Genomic DNA, 16,256 nt, shown 5'->3' on the forward strand with positions numbered 1-16,256 from the left:
ACACTCTCAGTGCTTTGTGTTGGATTTAATATATGGGAGTGATGCTTTACGGTTTCGACTCCCAGTCATAAAGGTTGAAAAAGAACTTGCCTGTCACGCTCTGTATGTGTCACAAATAACCAGTTGACAGGCTTGTAATTTCTCATTCTGCATCGAGTTTTCCGAAAATCTACAAAATTAAAATTATTATTTATTTATGTATATATTCACGCCCTATCGAAGGGGTAAGTGGGAAGGGGTTGCTACGGTCCTGACATACGCTCTTTCGGTTCATGCATACTAGTCAGTTGTGGTGACTTTTTACTTGCCTCTTCTCCTTCTCCTGAATTTGGTCCAAATGTCTGACAAGGCTTACCCAACCCGACATCACTATCCACCGTCGCCTTGTATTTTACTTTAAGTCGCATCTCATCACAAACCATCTAAGCATTCCCTTTTGTATCTTTGTTTTACGTCCTCTTTTGCCCCAGACTTAAACACACCGTATCACGCAAAGCCACCTCATATACTTCTAAACACAACACCCATGGCATTTATTCTTCTTTCATTCATTTCATTTCTCTGCCACGTCGAGATAAGCACTCCCCTATACATACACTAAAATACTGTACTATAATACTAAAAAAAGAAGTACTACACCCCAAGTTATTCACTCGTCTTGAATAATGCCCACGCAATACCATATAGTTATAACATATATGTACAGCATATTTTTTAAATGTTATATGAAAACTTACCTTTACGAATAAAAACGGTTCTATACTTAACCTGCCACTAGTTACAATAATACCACAGCTACCAAAAGGATAATCATTTTAGAATTTTTTTCGAATAAACTAACCAAAACAAAATAACTTCAGGTCTAACTTAATAAGAAATGATTCCAAACATTTATAGATACTTTTCAAACATATAATTTTATTGCCTTTTATTATACAGGGGTTCTGGCAAAATACATTTATAGCACGAAATTGGTTAATACATTCGTTCATGCGCAGTTGCCGTCTCTTATGCGCGTGTAATCCTAATGGCACATCCACACATGCCGCTTACAGACCGAATGACGCTAATAGCATAATTTCTTTTGTTGCGATTCTTGAAATCCATGTGCCTTGGGTTCCACAATAGTTCATTTTCTTGATACTTTTATATTAATAAAAGTACTGCACTATCATCCCAGTTAAATTCTGTCATTTTGTTATTTTTATGAAATGAACAACACTACCACTCCGTATCGTGTGCCGCAGGTAAAGAATGCATTTGCCGCCGGGCTTGTGTGGATGCCATAAGCCTTACGAATGTAGTTGCGTGTTGTTCCCACGATAATGTAAGTGCGTGCTCCTATTTTACCACGCTTATTGCCATAAAACAAATCTTTATTTTTTATATTATTTATTAACTATTAATTACTTTTGTTAAGCCAAAAAGATTGGCGATTAAAAACAGTGACAAAGACTGTATATTTCACAGCCTGTATAATTTTATTGTTATTATAACTATTAGGCATAGAGATTAATGTGCTTATGAATATCGTTTCACGGTACCTGATTTATGAAACAGTATCATATAATCAAAATAATTATTTTACTTAAGATAACGTGATTTTCATCTTAACCAAAAAAATCAAATCACAAAATGTCGGATATTTATAGAAAATATTATTCATATAATGTAAATATCTCAAAATGGTATAAAATAGTTTATATTAAAATTATGAATTGATAGGTAAAGCTTAACTAAAACATATTAGATTTTTCTATACCTAACGCATTGAATCATTACTTGGTTACGGTAAAATACTGAAAATCCATATTTTCGGGACTGACTGACTATTTGATTCAGGTGTCAAACGCGCAAATGGCACAACTGGTTTAGTGGTAATCGCCGCCCACGGCAACTCACATTTTTCTAGAAGGCTCGCAAGTGCGTTACCTGCTTATGCTGCAACAATGACGTCGTCTACGATAATATAGAAAAAATATCAATAAAAATTCAACGGGGCCGACTGTTTAATGATTGTAGCATCAATGTTTGAAAACCAAAATGCACATCACATATAAATAAAAAATAATTCGAATATAAAATATTTTTAATCAATTTCCAGCTTTTTAAAAGAACCCTCAACACCTCCAAAGATATCTGCGTAACTCTTCCCTTTTCCAGGCCTCAGTGATTCCACCACGCGTTTCTTGTTTTCCTCTGCAAAGAACGTCTGTGCTGCTTCTAGTTTGTTGAAAACCTCTTCTATAATCAAAGAAAAGGATTATGAATTTATAAATCTATGTTAAAAAGCAGTTAAAATTGTCAAAAATACAGTTAATAAACTGTAAATGTTTGGTGTGTCTAAAATTGGTTCTATTATGTTACGTTGTAATATTATCTGTAGTCTAATTGATTAAAATCGAAATTACGTTTACGTTTACTTAATTTTATCGCAAAAACTAGGATTATTATTATATATTATTATATTCTATTTTCTGATAACAATATCCTAGGATATTGTTATAAAAAAAATAATAAGGAAAATAATGCCTCATAGAAAATAAAGGTAGATCTTTAGAAAAAATAAATTAAAATCCGAATGGTGATTACTAAAATCAAGGAAAATAGGTTAGAAAAATCGTTGGCCGTTGTTCATATTACTTTAAATAAATATTAATTAGAGTGTTCTTATAAGAGAAACGTGAATGAAGATGTGATTAGGTAATGGTTTCGGCCAAGTTCATCGTTTTGTTCCAAGAAGCCGTAACATATGTTCTTGTTATTTGTCTATTATCTGTTATGTACAGTAACAACTGATTTGGTTTTATTAAAAACAATAATAAGCAAAATAGGCAAGAAATTTAATAAAGGCCCGCCAAAAATATTACGGCAATATGAGAATTAGCTCCTTCGAAATTTAATGTCATAATTGTGTAATATTTTTGTCAGATCGATGTCATAGGGCCACTATTTTACAAAATTTACAAAATAAATTGTTTTTTTTAAATACATTCTACAGAAATGCTTACCACTCAGCTCTGCGACCGTTTTGTAATTTCCACCAACATCTTTGGGAAATGCTTCCAGAGGTAGCACTTTGCCAATGTTTTTAAAACCATCAGTGTAAAACTCCAACAAATTTATCATTTCATTTTTAATAAACGGCTTCATTATTGTCATTAAACGGTCAAAATACGACGGCGCATTTAATAAGTGAAGTTTATTTAACTTCAAAGGTATTGCCTCCTGAAATAAATTATAAATAATAGTTCACTTGTCTAATCAAAATAGCATTCAATTGTTATTTTATTTATATTTCCTACCAATTATCAGATCAGACTAAGAACTGACTATAATCTTTTTTCACGACCTTCGATCGCCGAGAATTGGATCGCAAACAAATCTAAGGGTTTTAAGGATGTCTCTAATCAGACCATGGTCTTATCAAATCAGACCAGTACCCTCTGTAAGATCTAATAGCTATGCCGAGCACAACACACGTAACAGGCATTTCTGCCGCTCACCGCAAACTGGCGACGTAAGCGCTGTACAATTTGAGAGAACTAAAACTTTCATACAAAAACACCCGCATTGGTGTCATTATTGTAAGTTATAGAGTAAGGGTGCATACACAAGTATCGTTATTTTTTAATTTGACAAAGAATTAGATGTTCTATGTAAAAAAAAACAGTAAGTAATAGTAAGTAGGAATTCTAATTAAGTACTCTGTCAAACTAAGGTAAAGCTTCTGTCCGCAAACATTGTAAGCAGACGACGCCTACAATTGTAAAGTAATTTAATACCAATCATAGATGTCGCAAATTTCAATTGGTTTTAACAGATTGTATATTTAAAGAAAAATAAGCAAACCTGTAAATAATATAATAACTGCTGGACATTCCGCAGATCTATTTTGGCCATATGCCCCATTGTGTATCCATCAAAATTGATTACTACTTCTAGACCTGGCCAGGTTCCTGTCTCGTACTGCAAGACGTCGATACTCATTAAAAATGCTCTGGAACAAAATTAAGTTCTTACTTTTGCGATTGATCTCCAAACGCAAATGGTACAATCTAATGTTCGCATACTCTGCCACACTTTGTCTTAAAAGGTAGTTTACGATAAAATTACATTATGAGTCATAGCATTATAGTCAATCCTTATATTATTTTATCATTACATTATTATTAAAATATATTATTATTACGTTATCAAAGTAATATTAATCATAATGTTTCAGGCAAATAACCATTAATATAAAGTAATCAATTCATATTTGAATGTTTTTGGTAAATTATTAGAAACCTTGATTGCCAATAATATAAGAATTGGTTAAGTTTAAAATTATTATGGTATTGTGGTAGCATCTTGATTGTGGTTTATCTATATACCTTTAATAAAGGTCCCAAATTTTTCTAATGTTGTTTTATTAATTAATAATGACCTATAACATTTATTAAGAGAGTCTTGTAACATTTTAATCATAAAATTGTTTAGATAGAAACACAACGATATTAAGGGAATATTATCAGTTTCCACATTCCATAAATGAACTATTCAAACACACAAAAACATTTCAAGCAGTAGCTCAAGAGATTAGGTTATCTCTCTCTCTCTCTCTCATCTTAAATAAAATATAATAACGTTGCTATGGATTAAGCCTGTCTTAAGAGGGCCTAAAGCTAGCACTAGATTTAACCCAGCGCGGGTTAAATCTATCCTAAATATATCTCTCCGTTATTTTCTGTCTTTGCTAAAATTTGAGAAATTATGTATACATATACAGTTAAGGATCAATATATATTTATAGCTTTTATTTTAAACAACACATACCGTTTTAAAATTGTGAATAAAGTACAATAATATAACACTTACTTGATATTATGTGCAACATCAAATTCATTAGGGTCACCGTTTACACAGTGGCAATACATAACCACGCTACCGTCTTTTGTCCGCTCGGGCAGAGGAACAAATAATCTTAAAAAGACAAAAACAAGCACAGTTTGAGCATATGTGGTCGAAAAATTTACAATTGGATGAAAGCTGAGCCCTTATGAGAGGATACTGAAAGAACTACATCGATCTTGCATAAAAAGATTTTGGAAGGTCACAGTCGCAGGCACCTAGCTTAATCAGCCGTTTTCCTCACGATGTTTTCCTTCAACGTTGGAGTGAATTTCAAATATAAAACGAAAGAAAGACCATTGGTTCACAGCCTGGGGGATGAACCTACGACCTCGGGGTCGTACGCTAAATCTAGATTCGTAAATTTGAACCTTAAAAGTTGGTAGCGCCATTGATTATTTTTTTATACAAGAAAGTAGGGCAAATGAGCAGGCGAGTACAAGAAGGAAGTACTTAACCATTACGTTAGATGATGAGGCGAACTTAAACGTCCGCTATGATGCTCTCTTTAAAGTAAATTTATAAAAAAAACCTCATACGTGTTCCTAAATGTCCTTTTCATTGTAGTTTCAAAAGATCTTTCTTGAAAATAAGCTGTGAAGAGTGTCCTTAGCGAATAGTTGAGATCCATAAGCTGTTTGGCCACCTCGACACTTCTGTTACAGCTGTGGTATGCTAATATGATGTCCAGGTCTATAAAAGAAAATTATTCAGTTTACTGGCTGAACTGTTTTAATGCCTGCGTTAACTGCCTTTTGGAAGGGACATCTAGAATCATCTTTATATATTTTTAACGTTCAAAAGTGACATTTTAGGTTGTCTAATTGGAATAAATTATTTGAGTATCTTACTTAGCCGGCTATTTTTTGTTATAGGTTGATTTTTTAGCCTTCAACCTGATACATTTTTATGCCAAAAATAGAACCAAGCTTCAGCTCAAACTAGCTGCAAGGACCCAAAACGCGTATTGACACATCCATACTGTTGTCTTTATATTACAAGTTTCGAGTGTTTTTCAGCAATTCTAGAGTTCGTTCACCAGAAGATTCGTAAGATAAGAAAGAAAAAAGTTGAATAAACTAAAAAAATGTTACGGAATTATTATGTTTGTTATAGAAGAGCGGAGTACTTGGGTACTCCACAGGTGTTTTTACGTAAAAATTAATAAATAATTTTAAAAGGTTAAATAACATACAGACGTACTGAAAGTGGTAACTTTTCATTTGAGGATGAATAATTATTATTAATTTCGTGCTTTTGCTTTACCCTGAACTCTCCAAGCGGTCAGAGTATTTCAAGACCGCATAAATCTATCCTTGACATTAGATGTAACTTTTAATTACGGAAACACAAGAAATATTTGTGACAGACTACAGAATGAGTCATTCTACATATAAATAGATTCAAATTTTGATAATGATAATAAATATATAATAATAGTATTCCAAAAGAGGCACAATATAAAAGAAAACTGACACGAGTATACTGCAGTAAAATATTAACCTGTAATATGCTTTTCCGGCAAATGGGGTTGGGTTTTCAGCCACTGTCGAAGCTTTTCCACATCTTGGGGCGATACAGTTCCCTTTTCATACTCCTCCTGAATTGGGAATTCCTGCAGTACCATTTTTACTCTAAAAAATATTATTTTAAATTAAAAAAAAATATATCGAATTCACTAAAATGTCAAACAACACTAATCACCAAACTCAAGAGACTGTTTTACTTAATCAATAAATCTATATCAATAATGTTACAATGTAACAAGATACAACAGCGGACACAAAAAATGTATTAACACATTTCAATTCATCAAACAATTCATTAAAATTTATTTAAAAATAATATTACTGTAACTAACGAATTACGCATTCGTTTAATATCGAAGAGAACTAAAACAGTTATTAAAAATTATGTTTGCGAACAATGTTTTGCAACATAACAATTTATTTAAATTTATTATTAACTTATGCGGAAAGAGACCGAAAGAACAAATTCATTATTGCTACAGTTTACCAAAATCAGTTAATTTTATCTTACTTAGCATCAAGATTACGGTCCAACTATAGACAACCACAAAAAGATAATATTATGCTTAACCAGACAGTTCTCTTACCGCACATACTCTACACTTTGTTGAGATGTTTACTAAAATATTATCTATTGGTAGATACAATAGTCGGTAGAATTTAAAATGTTTTCAATTCTACTAATATTTCGTGAAATGCAATTACATATAACTGGCAAATTCGTTTATAATCTCCCATTTCAAGGACAGATCGTTGTACCAAATTGTTTGTACGGTAGTGTATTATTATCAGTCACATTGTTAGATACCGATTACGGTGAATTCATGATTTAAAGTTCTACAAATTTAAATTAAATTTTTCAAACAAAACCACGAATTTTTTACATTGTCTATACTCGACGGCAACTTGTAGGAGAATCACTTTTCCCTTTTAACAAGCATCTTCTCCATTCCAAAACTCAGTATTAAACATATTTTACTATAATATATAAAATAAACAATTAAACATCGCTCCCTGTTCGCTCCGCTTTGGCATATTGGAATACTCCTAATTCAATAAAACAACTGTAGCTCTTCCAGAATTTCTCTCATCTGCTAGCAAGTGAAATCCTTAGATTTTAAAATAAAAATAAAATAAAATAAAAAAAATAAAATACGTTTATTTTGGAACATAAGATCTTCTAGGTATCACTTATTCCACGTCAATCAATTCGAACTTGTAGGCATCCCTACTCATCGGCAAAGACAGAGGGTGTAGGCCGAGAGAAAAAGCCGGCGTAAAAAACTCTCGGTACTCTTTTTATTCTACAAACTAAGAGATTGTTGCTATAGCAGATGCAGAGAAATGCGTGGTCAGAATCTTCAGTTTTCCTTCTAGCGTCAACTTTCAAAAGAGCTGATGATCTTCTTCGTAAATTTGAATTCAGCCCAGAATGGTGTTTTTTTCGTTTGAGTAGATATGTATCGCAATTCAGCAAGTAAATGCTACTAATTAAACCTGTTTTAGTTTTCTTTTTATCAATTTTAATTATAGTTATTATTAGTATGTAAGTTAAGAATATTGTATATACTCTATATTTGTGTGTTATTAAGTATTTTATTACAATTAATGGACATAATATTACAAAAATTAATAATGTAATATTAATTACATTATGATAATGGTAATTAAGATAATACTCTGATAGTTACAATGTATTTGACCTTCTTAAATATATTCTATACAAGAGTTATGTAACCTACCTTTAATTAAGTTACGTATATATATATATGTTTTAGTTATATATTAGAAGCGTAAACAAAATGTTAACACTCATCGCACACTTGAAGCCGAAATAAGTATTTTTTTTCACACTCATAAATAATTGTAAGTTGACATTTTCGCGTTCGATAATGTCCAGTAACATAAGTCTTTCAAACTCAAACATAAAATATATTTATACTTATCGGTAAACAAGTACACTTATGAACGTCAAAAAAAATGCTACCCTGTTCTGTACTTGATGCTAGAGTTTTTGTCTGATATATTTTTGGTGTTAGGCGCTGTATGCTGAAATACAGGTTCACACCTAGTTCAGCGTCTGATAAACCTGACTAATTTTGTTTATATAACTAGCGCAATTAAATATAAGCATTTCCTGTGAAAGAAACTTGAAATAAATTATTATTATTATTACTGTATTAAATAATTTCATGAATTGCCTGGTATGATACTTATGGAACAATTAGACATTGATGCAATGCTACTTAGATTTAATCTTTGTTGTTTAAATAAAATGTTGCTGTACATTAAAAGCGTTTTTATATCAGATTTTACAATGCTACTACACACATACCTGTGTAATGTAAATAGATCACTGACTGGTAGTCAGGTATACGCTCGGAAAATAAAGTGTTTTTTTTATAGAACAAGGGGCCAAGGGTCAGGAGGCTCACCTGATGTTAAGTGATACCGCTGCCAATGAACACTCTCGATGCTAGAGGGCTCGCGAGTGCGTTGCCGGCCTTTTAGGAATTTGTACGCTCTTTTTGGAGGAGTCCCTAAATCGATATGGTTCGGAAATTTTAATTTTTCAAGGGAATAATAAAATATATTAATCGATTGGTCTTGCTGTATGTAAATTAACAAATATTTAATTAGCATACAACCAGGAAAAGTAGTCTTTAAACAGGGTTCCGGGATCGATGATACCAGTTCAAGAAAGATGAAAAATGAACTCAAACAAATGTGTAGCACCACGTCCGATTAAGTACACATCATTACAGTACAAAGCAAATATAATTATGCTTCATATCGTCAAACTTCATGCTTGGTCAGAGTTAATTCCTGTGAGGACTGAGGTACGATATTTTACATTACAACAATAATTAGGTACATACTTCAACTGTTCAAATGAATACAATTTCCTTTAATTTTATTCACTAAACTAGAGTTTAGTGTAGCCAAAATTGCATTTAGACATATTCTTTATACACAGTTTGCAGGAGTTAAAAGTACCAACCCTATACATATATGCTTTGCTAGCACGAAACCATACATTTGGTTGTGCTTCAGCAACGACCACTAATTAGTAAGTAATTTTTAATGTATAAAAACGTAAGGAAATAAATTTTAAGGTGATTATTGTTTAGTTCTTAAATAAGTGCTCTTTTACATTATTATTTTCATTAGTCTTCTCTTAAATTATTAAACGTTAATAAACACATTTACATTTATATGGGAATCATAGTTTAAGTGTTAGTCTGTTTCACCAATATTATTTGTGCAAGTCATCTTCCTACCGTTAGCAAATACATTTACAGTTAATCTACATCACAAGACTTGGTCTAAGAAGCTAATATCAAACTTCTTCTTCTTTCTTCTTTAGGATAAACATGCCCTCTGCAATTAAACAATCTCTGATAACAATTTTACTGGTGTCACGATGGTTCGGAATTAGCCCAGTGAAATGGGAATCGCTACATCTTCGTATATCTAAGGGTTTTTACATTTATGGAACCCTACTGTTTTGCTTTATAGGTAACTAATATATAAACTTGAATAAAAATCTATCGTAGGTAATACTAAATATTGGTGGATATCTAAACGCCATCACTTAGCACTATTCCGCTGGATTTTAACAATTTAAGAAAGAAATTATGGAATAATTTAATAAGTGTCAGTTTCAAATAATTCGAATGTACTCATGTATACCAACATAGTTCTTAAAAAGTCAATTATATATATTCATAATTCTGATGAAAATGTATAATAAAAAATAAATTTCGTCTTTAAATTTGCCTCCAAATATCTATTCAGATTTTTACGTACAAATGAATCTGATACTGATCTAATTAAGTTTTGTTTGGACGTAGAACATACAACTTCGGATAGGAAATTACTCATAAAGTTGAAATAAACATTTATTTTCCGTATGTAATTTTTGAATATTTCGCTACGATATACAAATCCTAATTTCCAGCGACGGTAATGATAAACGAGACGTTTCCTGTCATTCTTACTTTCATTCAAGAAAAGGAATTTGACTTTGTGAACAATCGTACTGAACTCATGTTAAATAAACTAATCATCAAGGAACTCATACCATTTGGGTATATGGTGCTCAAAGGCCCACGTCGTATGGCTATCATGATTGAAATTCTTAATCAGCTTGAAAAGGTACACAATTCATCAATCACACTCTTTTTTTCGTCTTAGAAAGATATTGAAGCCTCTCATGGCACGTTTTCAGCATCCCTTTTAAATGTGACACAAATTTTAATACAGGGTTACTTCTCGGTTGAGTTTTTTTTTTCACAATGTGGTCCGAAGTAAAAAAATGGTAAGTTTTGTGAAAATTTTATATCCTAGTTATCCTATCCTAGTACAACAAACGCAAGGATTTGTCAATACCAATATACTGGATATTATAAACAACATACAGGATTTTTATAATATTAGTAAAAAAAGACAATTTTTTGCAGCTGATAATCCCATCTACTCCTTTCTTTGATCCACGACTTTTCGTAGACGTATAATTTTTATTATAATCGTAAGTAAACTCCTAAACGATTGGAGAGATTTTGATAAAATTTTTTGGGTGTCCAAGTGAAGTAGAAAATGATTTACATATATAGGAGGTAGTTGGTTATAAAAATTTTAACATGTTTCTTCATATATCCTGTTATTATTATGTGTCCTTGACGCGGAAATAAATAAATTGATTAATTACAGGTAAAGGAAAAAAGAGTCAGATTTACACCGGAGAAAAAGGGAAAGAAGAAATTTTACTATTTTATTGTGTCTTTCACGGTATTGCTAGCTTTCGTGTACATTAATAAATATATATTTGATATATATGATGAAAGGAAACCTATATTAGGTAAATGTACAAACTTTTTTTCTTGATTGTGTAATATACCAATGTAATATATATGTCTGCGTTTTTAAACTGTTTCTGGTATTGGCCATACGTTAAAAAAGCTCGTGCGTTCAAAGTACACATGTCAAAAGTGAAAATTCTTTATAAATTATATAATACTAAAAGCCCTAATAGATGATCATGTACTAGTATATGATCACTGCATATATTTGCACTGCTTACACACTGTGTTACACATGTGTATTCATCAACCAACAGCGTGTGTTTTTCTCGATCTCCCTTTCTCGCTCTCTCTCAATCGGTCTCAATGGCTCTCTCCCTTTTCTTCGACAAAAACGCTGCACATCTTCGTGACGTTTGATCCGTAAAAATTTTACCCTCTAAAGAAGTTTTACTTTGAAAATCTTTATTTCATTGTTTTCAAGATCTACGGATGTTAATACGATGTCTAATATGTCAGCTTCAGACTAATATATCCAGAAATGTTTTCAGAGAATATTAAACTGTTCATGTTGACGTTTTGCATTCGATATGCATGTGCTATATCAGGATTTCATTTTGTTCTCGTGGCCCTTCTCATACACGTTCTTCTCGCCAGCATCAATGAGGATCTAGAGGAAATTTTCAAAGGTAAGGGTATTAAATTGTACATGGTACAATTTTTGCCCCATGGATAATGAGTTATACTATATTTTTCCTTTTCGTTTCATTTTGTACAAGTTAATTTTGGAGGTGGACACATGTCATTTGTAAGTTAACAAATGGTTTTATAACCGTTATTTGTGTTCATTAAATGGCGATTATTCATTCTTTTAAAAATATTCATTGCATAATATGCCTGCCTTTGCTTTTGTTAGGAATACGCTAGCAAGCACTGTTTCGTTCCCATTTTACACTAAATACATTAAAGAAGTAGAGATCATTCAAAAAACCTTTCTATAGTTATTTTTTTTTTCGGAAAGTATAGTAGATTTCTTTTGCGAACTAGCGGTTAGCACTAACTGTGGAATCGACTACCGGTGGGGGTTTTCCCTGAGAGATATGACCTCCAACTATTCAAAATTCGAGCGTACTCCTCCCTCAAAGGCCGGCAACGCACCCACTAAAAATGGGTGTCTATGGGCTGCGATGACTGCCCTTTTTGGCCGTCCCACAGTCTCGTTTACCCCATTATATAATAAAAATAAAAAAAAGCTATTTAGATTCATGCTAGTACTTTGGTACTAAATCCCTGGAATGTAGACGTAAACATTACGATCTGTTGTTTTTACACGCTATTTGCAACGGTTTAATTGCCCTGAATTAAAGTGTCACTTTAAACACGAACATTTCTGAATTTTATCCTAAATTTTTTCACTGTTTCTCGTTTGCCGATTATTTTGAGTAGAGTTTATAATAAATAACTTTTTTCAGATAATGTAGCATCTTCCGCCGTAATTTTGTATAAGAAACCAGTATCTGTCCTTGCGAACCGTAATATTAGCCCAACTATCGACTGCATTGGCCAGACACCTACTGGTACTTTTGGTAAGAAGAGTTTTAATAAAGATTTTTACGTCAAACGAAACGTTAACAGAAAGAAAAAAACAAGAGCTTTTTTTATTTGTTTATTGTATGTATACATAATCAGAAAAGAAACAGTTTGCAATAGTGTACGTCGAACAGATTTATATACTTATGTACCATTGATAACATTAAATAATAATAATGAATATATTGCACGTATCAAACACAACTTAATACATCAACACTCCATGGGTAGCTGATGCTTCTTATTTGCGAGAATTTTTATTCGACTGCAGAATATCTCTAATGATAATTATAATTTATGTATAACAAACAAATATACAGTATTTACTATATAGTAATAATAAAAACAAATTTACCTTTAACGCTTGCAGCATTTCGCTGTATTGAGTTACTTATTCGTTGAGCGAGGAAAGCACCAGCTCTGAGGTCACCGATACTATCTACCAGGCACCAACTTAAATGTTTCATTAGTGTGTGTAGCAACGGCGGGTCCAGGGGGGGGGGTGTCATGCCCCCCCCCCCCTTGGCTGGTTCCAGGACTTAGGTGATTATGATTTTATTTCAATATTTTCCCTGGTGCCAAAGCTGGATCCGCCCTTGGTGTAGCCTGTGCACTTTAACCCAAGGCTCAAGAGTAGTGGGAGGGGCAGACGATTATTGTTTATGTAGTTTTTTTTTATTTAGTTGAATATTCTTCCTAGTATTTTTTTCCAACTAATAAAAAGTAATAATCAGTCACACTGTGAGTGAGAGTGATTTGATACCCACACAGGGTATCAAATCGTGGATCTATATGACTCACCGCGGGAAAGCCATTTTAATTTTTTTTTTATGACAGATGCAGTACCCACGGCGGAAAACACAAAGACTGATGGAAGAATTCGTTCGATTTCTCGCACTTATATTAACTACTGTTGTTTAGCAAGAAAACTCAACGATAGTGAAGACATCGTGATACTTATCTATTTGTTCAAACTGGCTCTAAATTTGGCTGTAAGTCTGTTGAACGTCTTGAAGTACGACGAGTACATTACTTCTGGTAAGTGTACGAAACTTTTCAATTTAGCTTTATTCATCCACATCTTTTTTTTAAGCTATTGCATAGATTTTATCGCAGGCATTGAGCGCGGCGCCCGAATCAAGAAATTCCGTAACGAAAATAACCTAACACACTAGCCGTAATAAAGCTATGCGCCCAATATGCATTAGAGCAGGACAGAACGCATACTGCGTGTCACATCTCTCTGACGAGATCGGTAACGTTAACGTAACGTAAGCGCGGCCGGTACGCGTTACACACGAGACAGACTATATAGGCTTGTTAGTCTGAGTCTGGTAGATTGAATTTATGTCAAAGAAAAGAAATACTGCATAAATAAAAAATAAATAAACAATTATAATTGCATAGGTTGATTAAAAATGCTATGCAATAGCTTCATCGCGGCAGTCCCCGAGTGACACACATTTCTTTTTATTGATAAAAAAGCTTGCCAACGCTTGGCACACTGTTACATCGCTAAAAAAAAGAAAATCACTAAACTACACACCAAACACTACAATAATTTTAAATGTGACAAGCACTTATAGGCAAGCATGACATACACGAAGAGATCTAATATTAAACAAAACAAAACAACTGTTTGACAAACCAAAAAAAACACTATTAAAACAAATAAACTTAAGAAACAAAACAAAACTCGATTTCAAATCACATCGTATTGACATATTATACAAAACAATATATTTGTTTTGTATATTATATATCTAAGATTAGAAGAAGAGTAGATTGTATTTTATTATAAATAATATTATCCTCCAACTATTTTTTAAAATTATTATATCCATACTGTCTCACAATCACAGCATTAATACAATTAATAATCTTTTATTGATTAGGTGTCAGCATGGTTCGTGTTGCGTATACATTGCATAACATATTTATTGCTCTTACGACGGGAACTCGGCTAATGCTTTTAGTTGAACCTTCATACAGAGCTCAAGTCGAGGTTTGTTCATATATATTAATTAACACAATAAATATAATACAGTTGAAATGAAAAGGGCAAATGGCGGCCTTATCGCTTTCGAGCGATCTCTTCCAGGCAAGCAATGTGAGACAAATCTAATTAGATAACAGTCTGGTCAATTAATAACATTGCAAGCTACCATAATTACCATAAGGCTGAAACTGTTACTTGTTCAAAACACAATTAAAAACCACCTTTTTAAAATTCCTCATCGTTACGACCCATTGAAAAAACTTACGCAAGGCCGAAAGTAAAAAAAAAGATATTTTTTTCTAAACGGCAAGTTTCATCGTAAAATTACCTACTTAGTTTTAGCTTGATGATAGTTATGGTAGCTTTGCTCTTGTTTTTGGCCTAATTTGACCTGACTAATTATATAGACAAGCACTGCATGCAAACTTTCGTAAAACCAATAGACAAAACGAATGGAACAAAACAAAGCAATCAAAATATGTAGATAAAGTAAATTTTAAATTAAAAAAAGTAGTTTCAAATTAATTTATACAGACGATAAGTTTTTTACTGTAAATGTCTAATTTCCAGTTAAGAAAGACGACATTACTAGTTAGCAGAGCACTTAACCAAGCACTGGAAAGGAACGATTTGGATCAGCTAAATGAGCTTCGACATCTTCTGAAAATGCTGCATCTCAACCGGCCGGTCTACTCTGCTTTTGGAGTCTTCAATATAGGAAGACCACTCGTGACAGCTGTAAGAATATTGTTTGTTTCGTATAGTCGAGACATTTGGCAATGTTAGTGTCCTGTTACATAAAAAACTTACATGCTAACAACATTCACTGCTAATGAATTCTGTTTATGAAAAGCTAAAATCTATAGTAGTAAAATTTACTATAGTTAATTTATAAAGCTCAAAGAATAAAATCCCCTACTTGCATACAAGTTCTGACAAAACATATAAGTTTATAGAACTTTGAAGGTTAGTATTTTTTTAAATATCAATGAGTATTCCAATTTGATTGATACACGGAAAGCCCACACAATACCGATTTCGATGGGCCTAACTGTAATTAATAATAATCAATGTTTTTGTTACCAGGTACTGAGTGGCACTGCTACTATACTCGTTATGTTACAATAATATTTATTCTAATATACCTCCTTAACATTCTCATAGACGTGATCCAATAAGTTTTATGCACAAATACGCTACAGCGAAAATATTTGAACCGCACCTCTAAGCAATATTGTCAATATGTCAAATGCACATGAATAAATGTATAAAATTATTTGTCGTGTATGATTTATCCACAGTTGAGTATCAGTTATAAATTCAAAAGTTAAAGAAATTTGTAGATTAACTAATTTTTATACTTATGAAGCATATACATTTATTGTACTATAAACTCATTGAATAAATCTAAGCAAATTCGTAGGAGCTAGGTACTTGGTGTAC

The 16,256-nt window shown here is 32.4% G+C and overlaps 2 protein-coding genes across 3 annotated transcripts; one reads left to right on the forward strand and one right to left on the reverse strand.

Annotated features, from left to right (window-relative positions):
- Window positions 1–2,071: 2,071 nt before the first annotated feature.
- Window positions 2,072–7,095, reverse strand: LOC111003455 (alpha-tocopherol transfer protein-like). Of its 2 annotated transcripts, XM_022273977.2 has the most exons (7): window positions 7,010–7,095; window positions 6,397–6,527; window positions 5,433–5,586; window positions 4,861–4,965; window positions 3,853–4,000; window positions 3,012–3,228; window positions 2,072–2,244 (listed from the first exon to the last, which is right to left on the reverse strand). In XM_022273977.2, exons 2-7 carry the CDS (start codon window positions 6,518–6,520, stop codon window positions 2,090–2,092), a joined length of 903 nt encoding a protein of 300 aa, XP_022129669.2. In that variant the 5' UTR covers window positions 6,521–6,527; window positions 7,010–7,095; the 3' UTR covers window positions 2,072–2,089. The 2 variants fall into 2 exon arrangements, with proteins under 2 accessions (XP_022129669.2, XP_022129663.2); XM_022273971.2 differs by lacking the exon at window positions 7,010–7,095 and having other exon boundaries at window positions 6,397–6,618.
- Window positions 7,096–11,959: 4,864 nt separating this feature from the next.
- LOC111003514 lies at window positions 11,960–16,044 on the forward strand. The gene is made up of 6 exons (XM_022274056.2): window positions 11,960–11,963; window positions 12,697–12,810; window positions 13,652–13,852; window positions 14,710–14,819; window positions 15,384–15,551; window positions 15,900–16,044. The coding sequence occupies exons 1-6, from the start codon at window positions 11,960–11,962 to the stop codon at window positions 15,939–15,941; spliced, it is 639 nt and encodes a 212-aa protein (XP_022129748.2). The 3' UTR covers window positions 15,942–16,044.
- Window positions 16,045–16,256: the final 212 nt, after the last annotated feature.

Source organism: Pieris rapae, chromosome 14 (genome assembly GCF_905147795.1).
Source record: "Pieris rapae chromosome 14, ilPieRapa1.1, whole genome shotgun sequence".
NCBI lineage: Eukaryota > Metazoa > Arthropoda > Insecta > Lepidoptera > Pieridae > Pieris > Pieris rapae.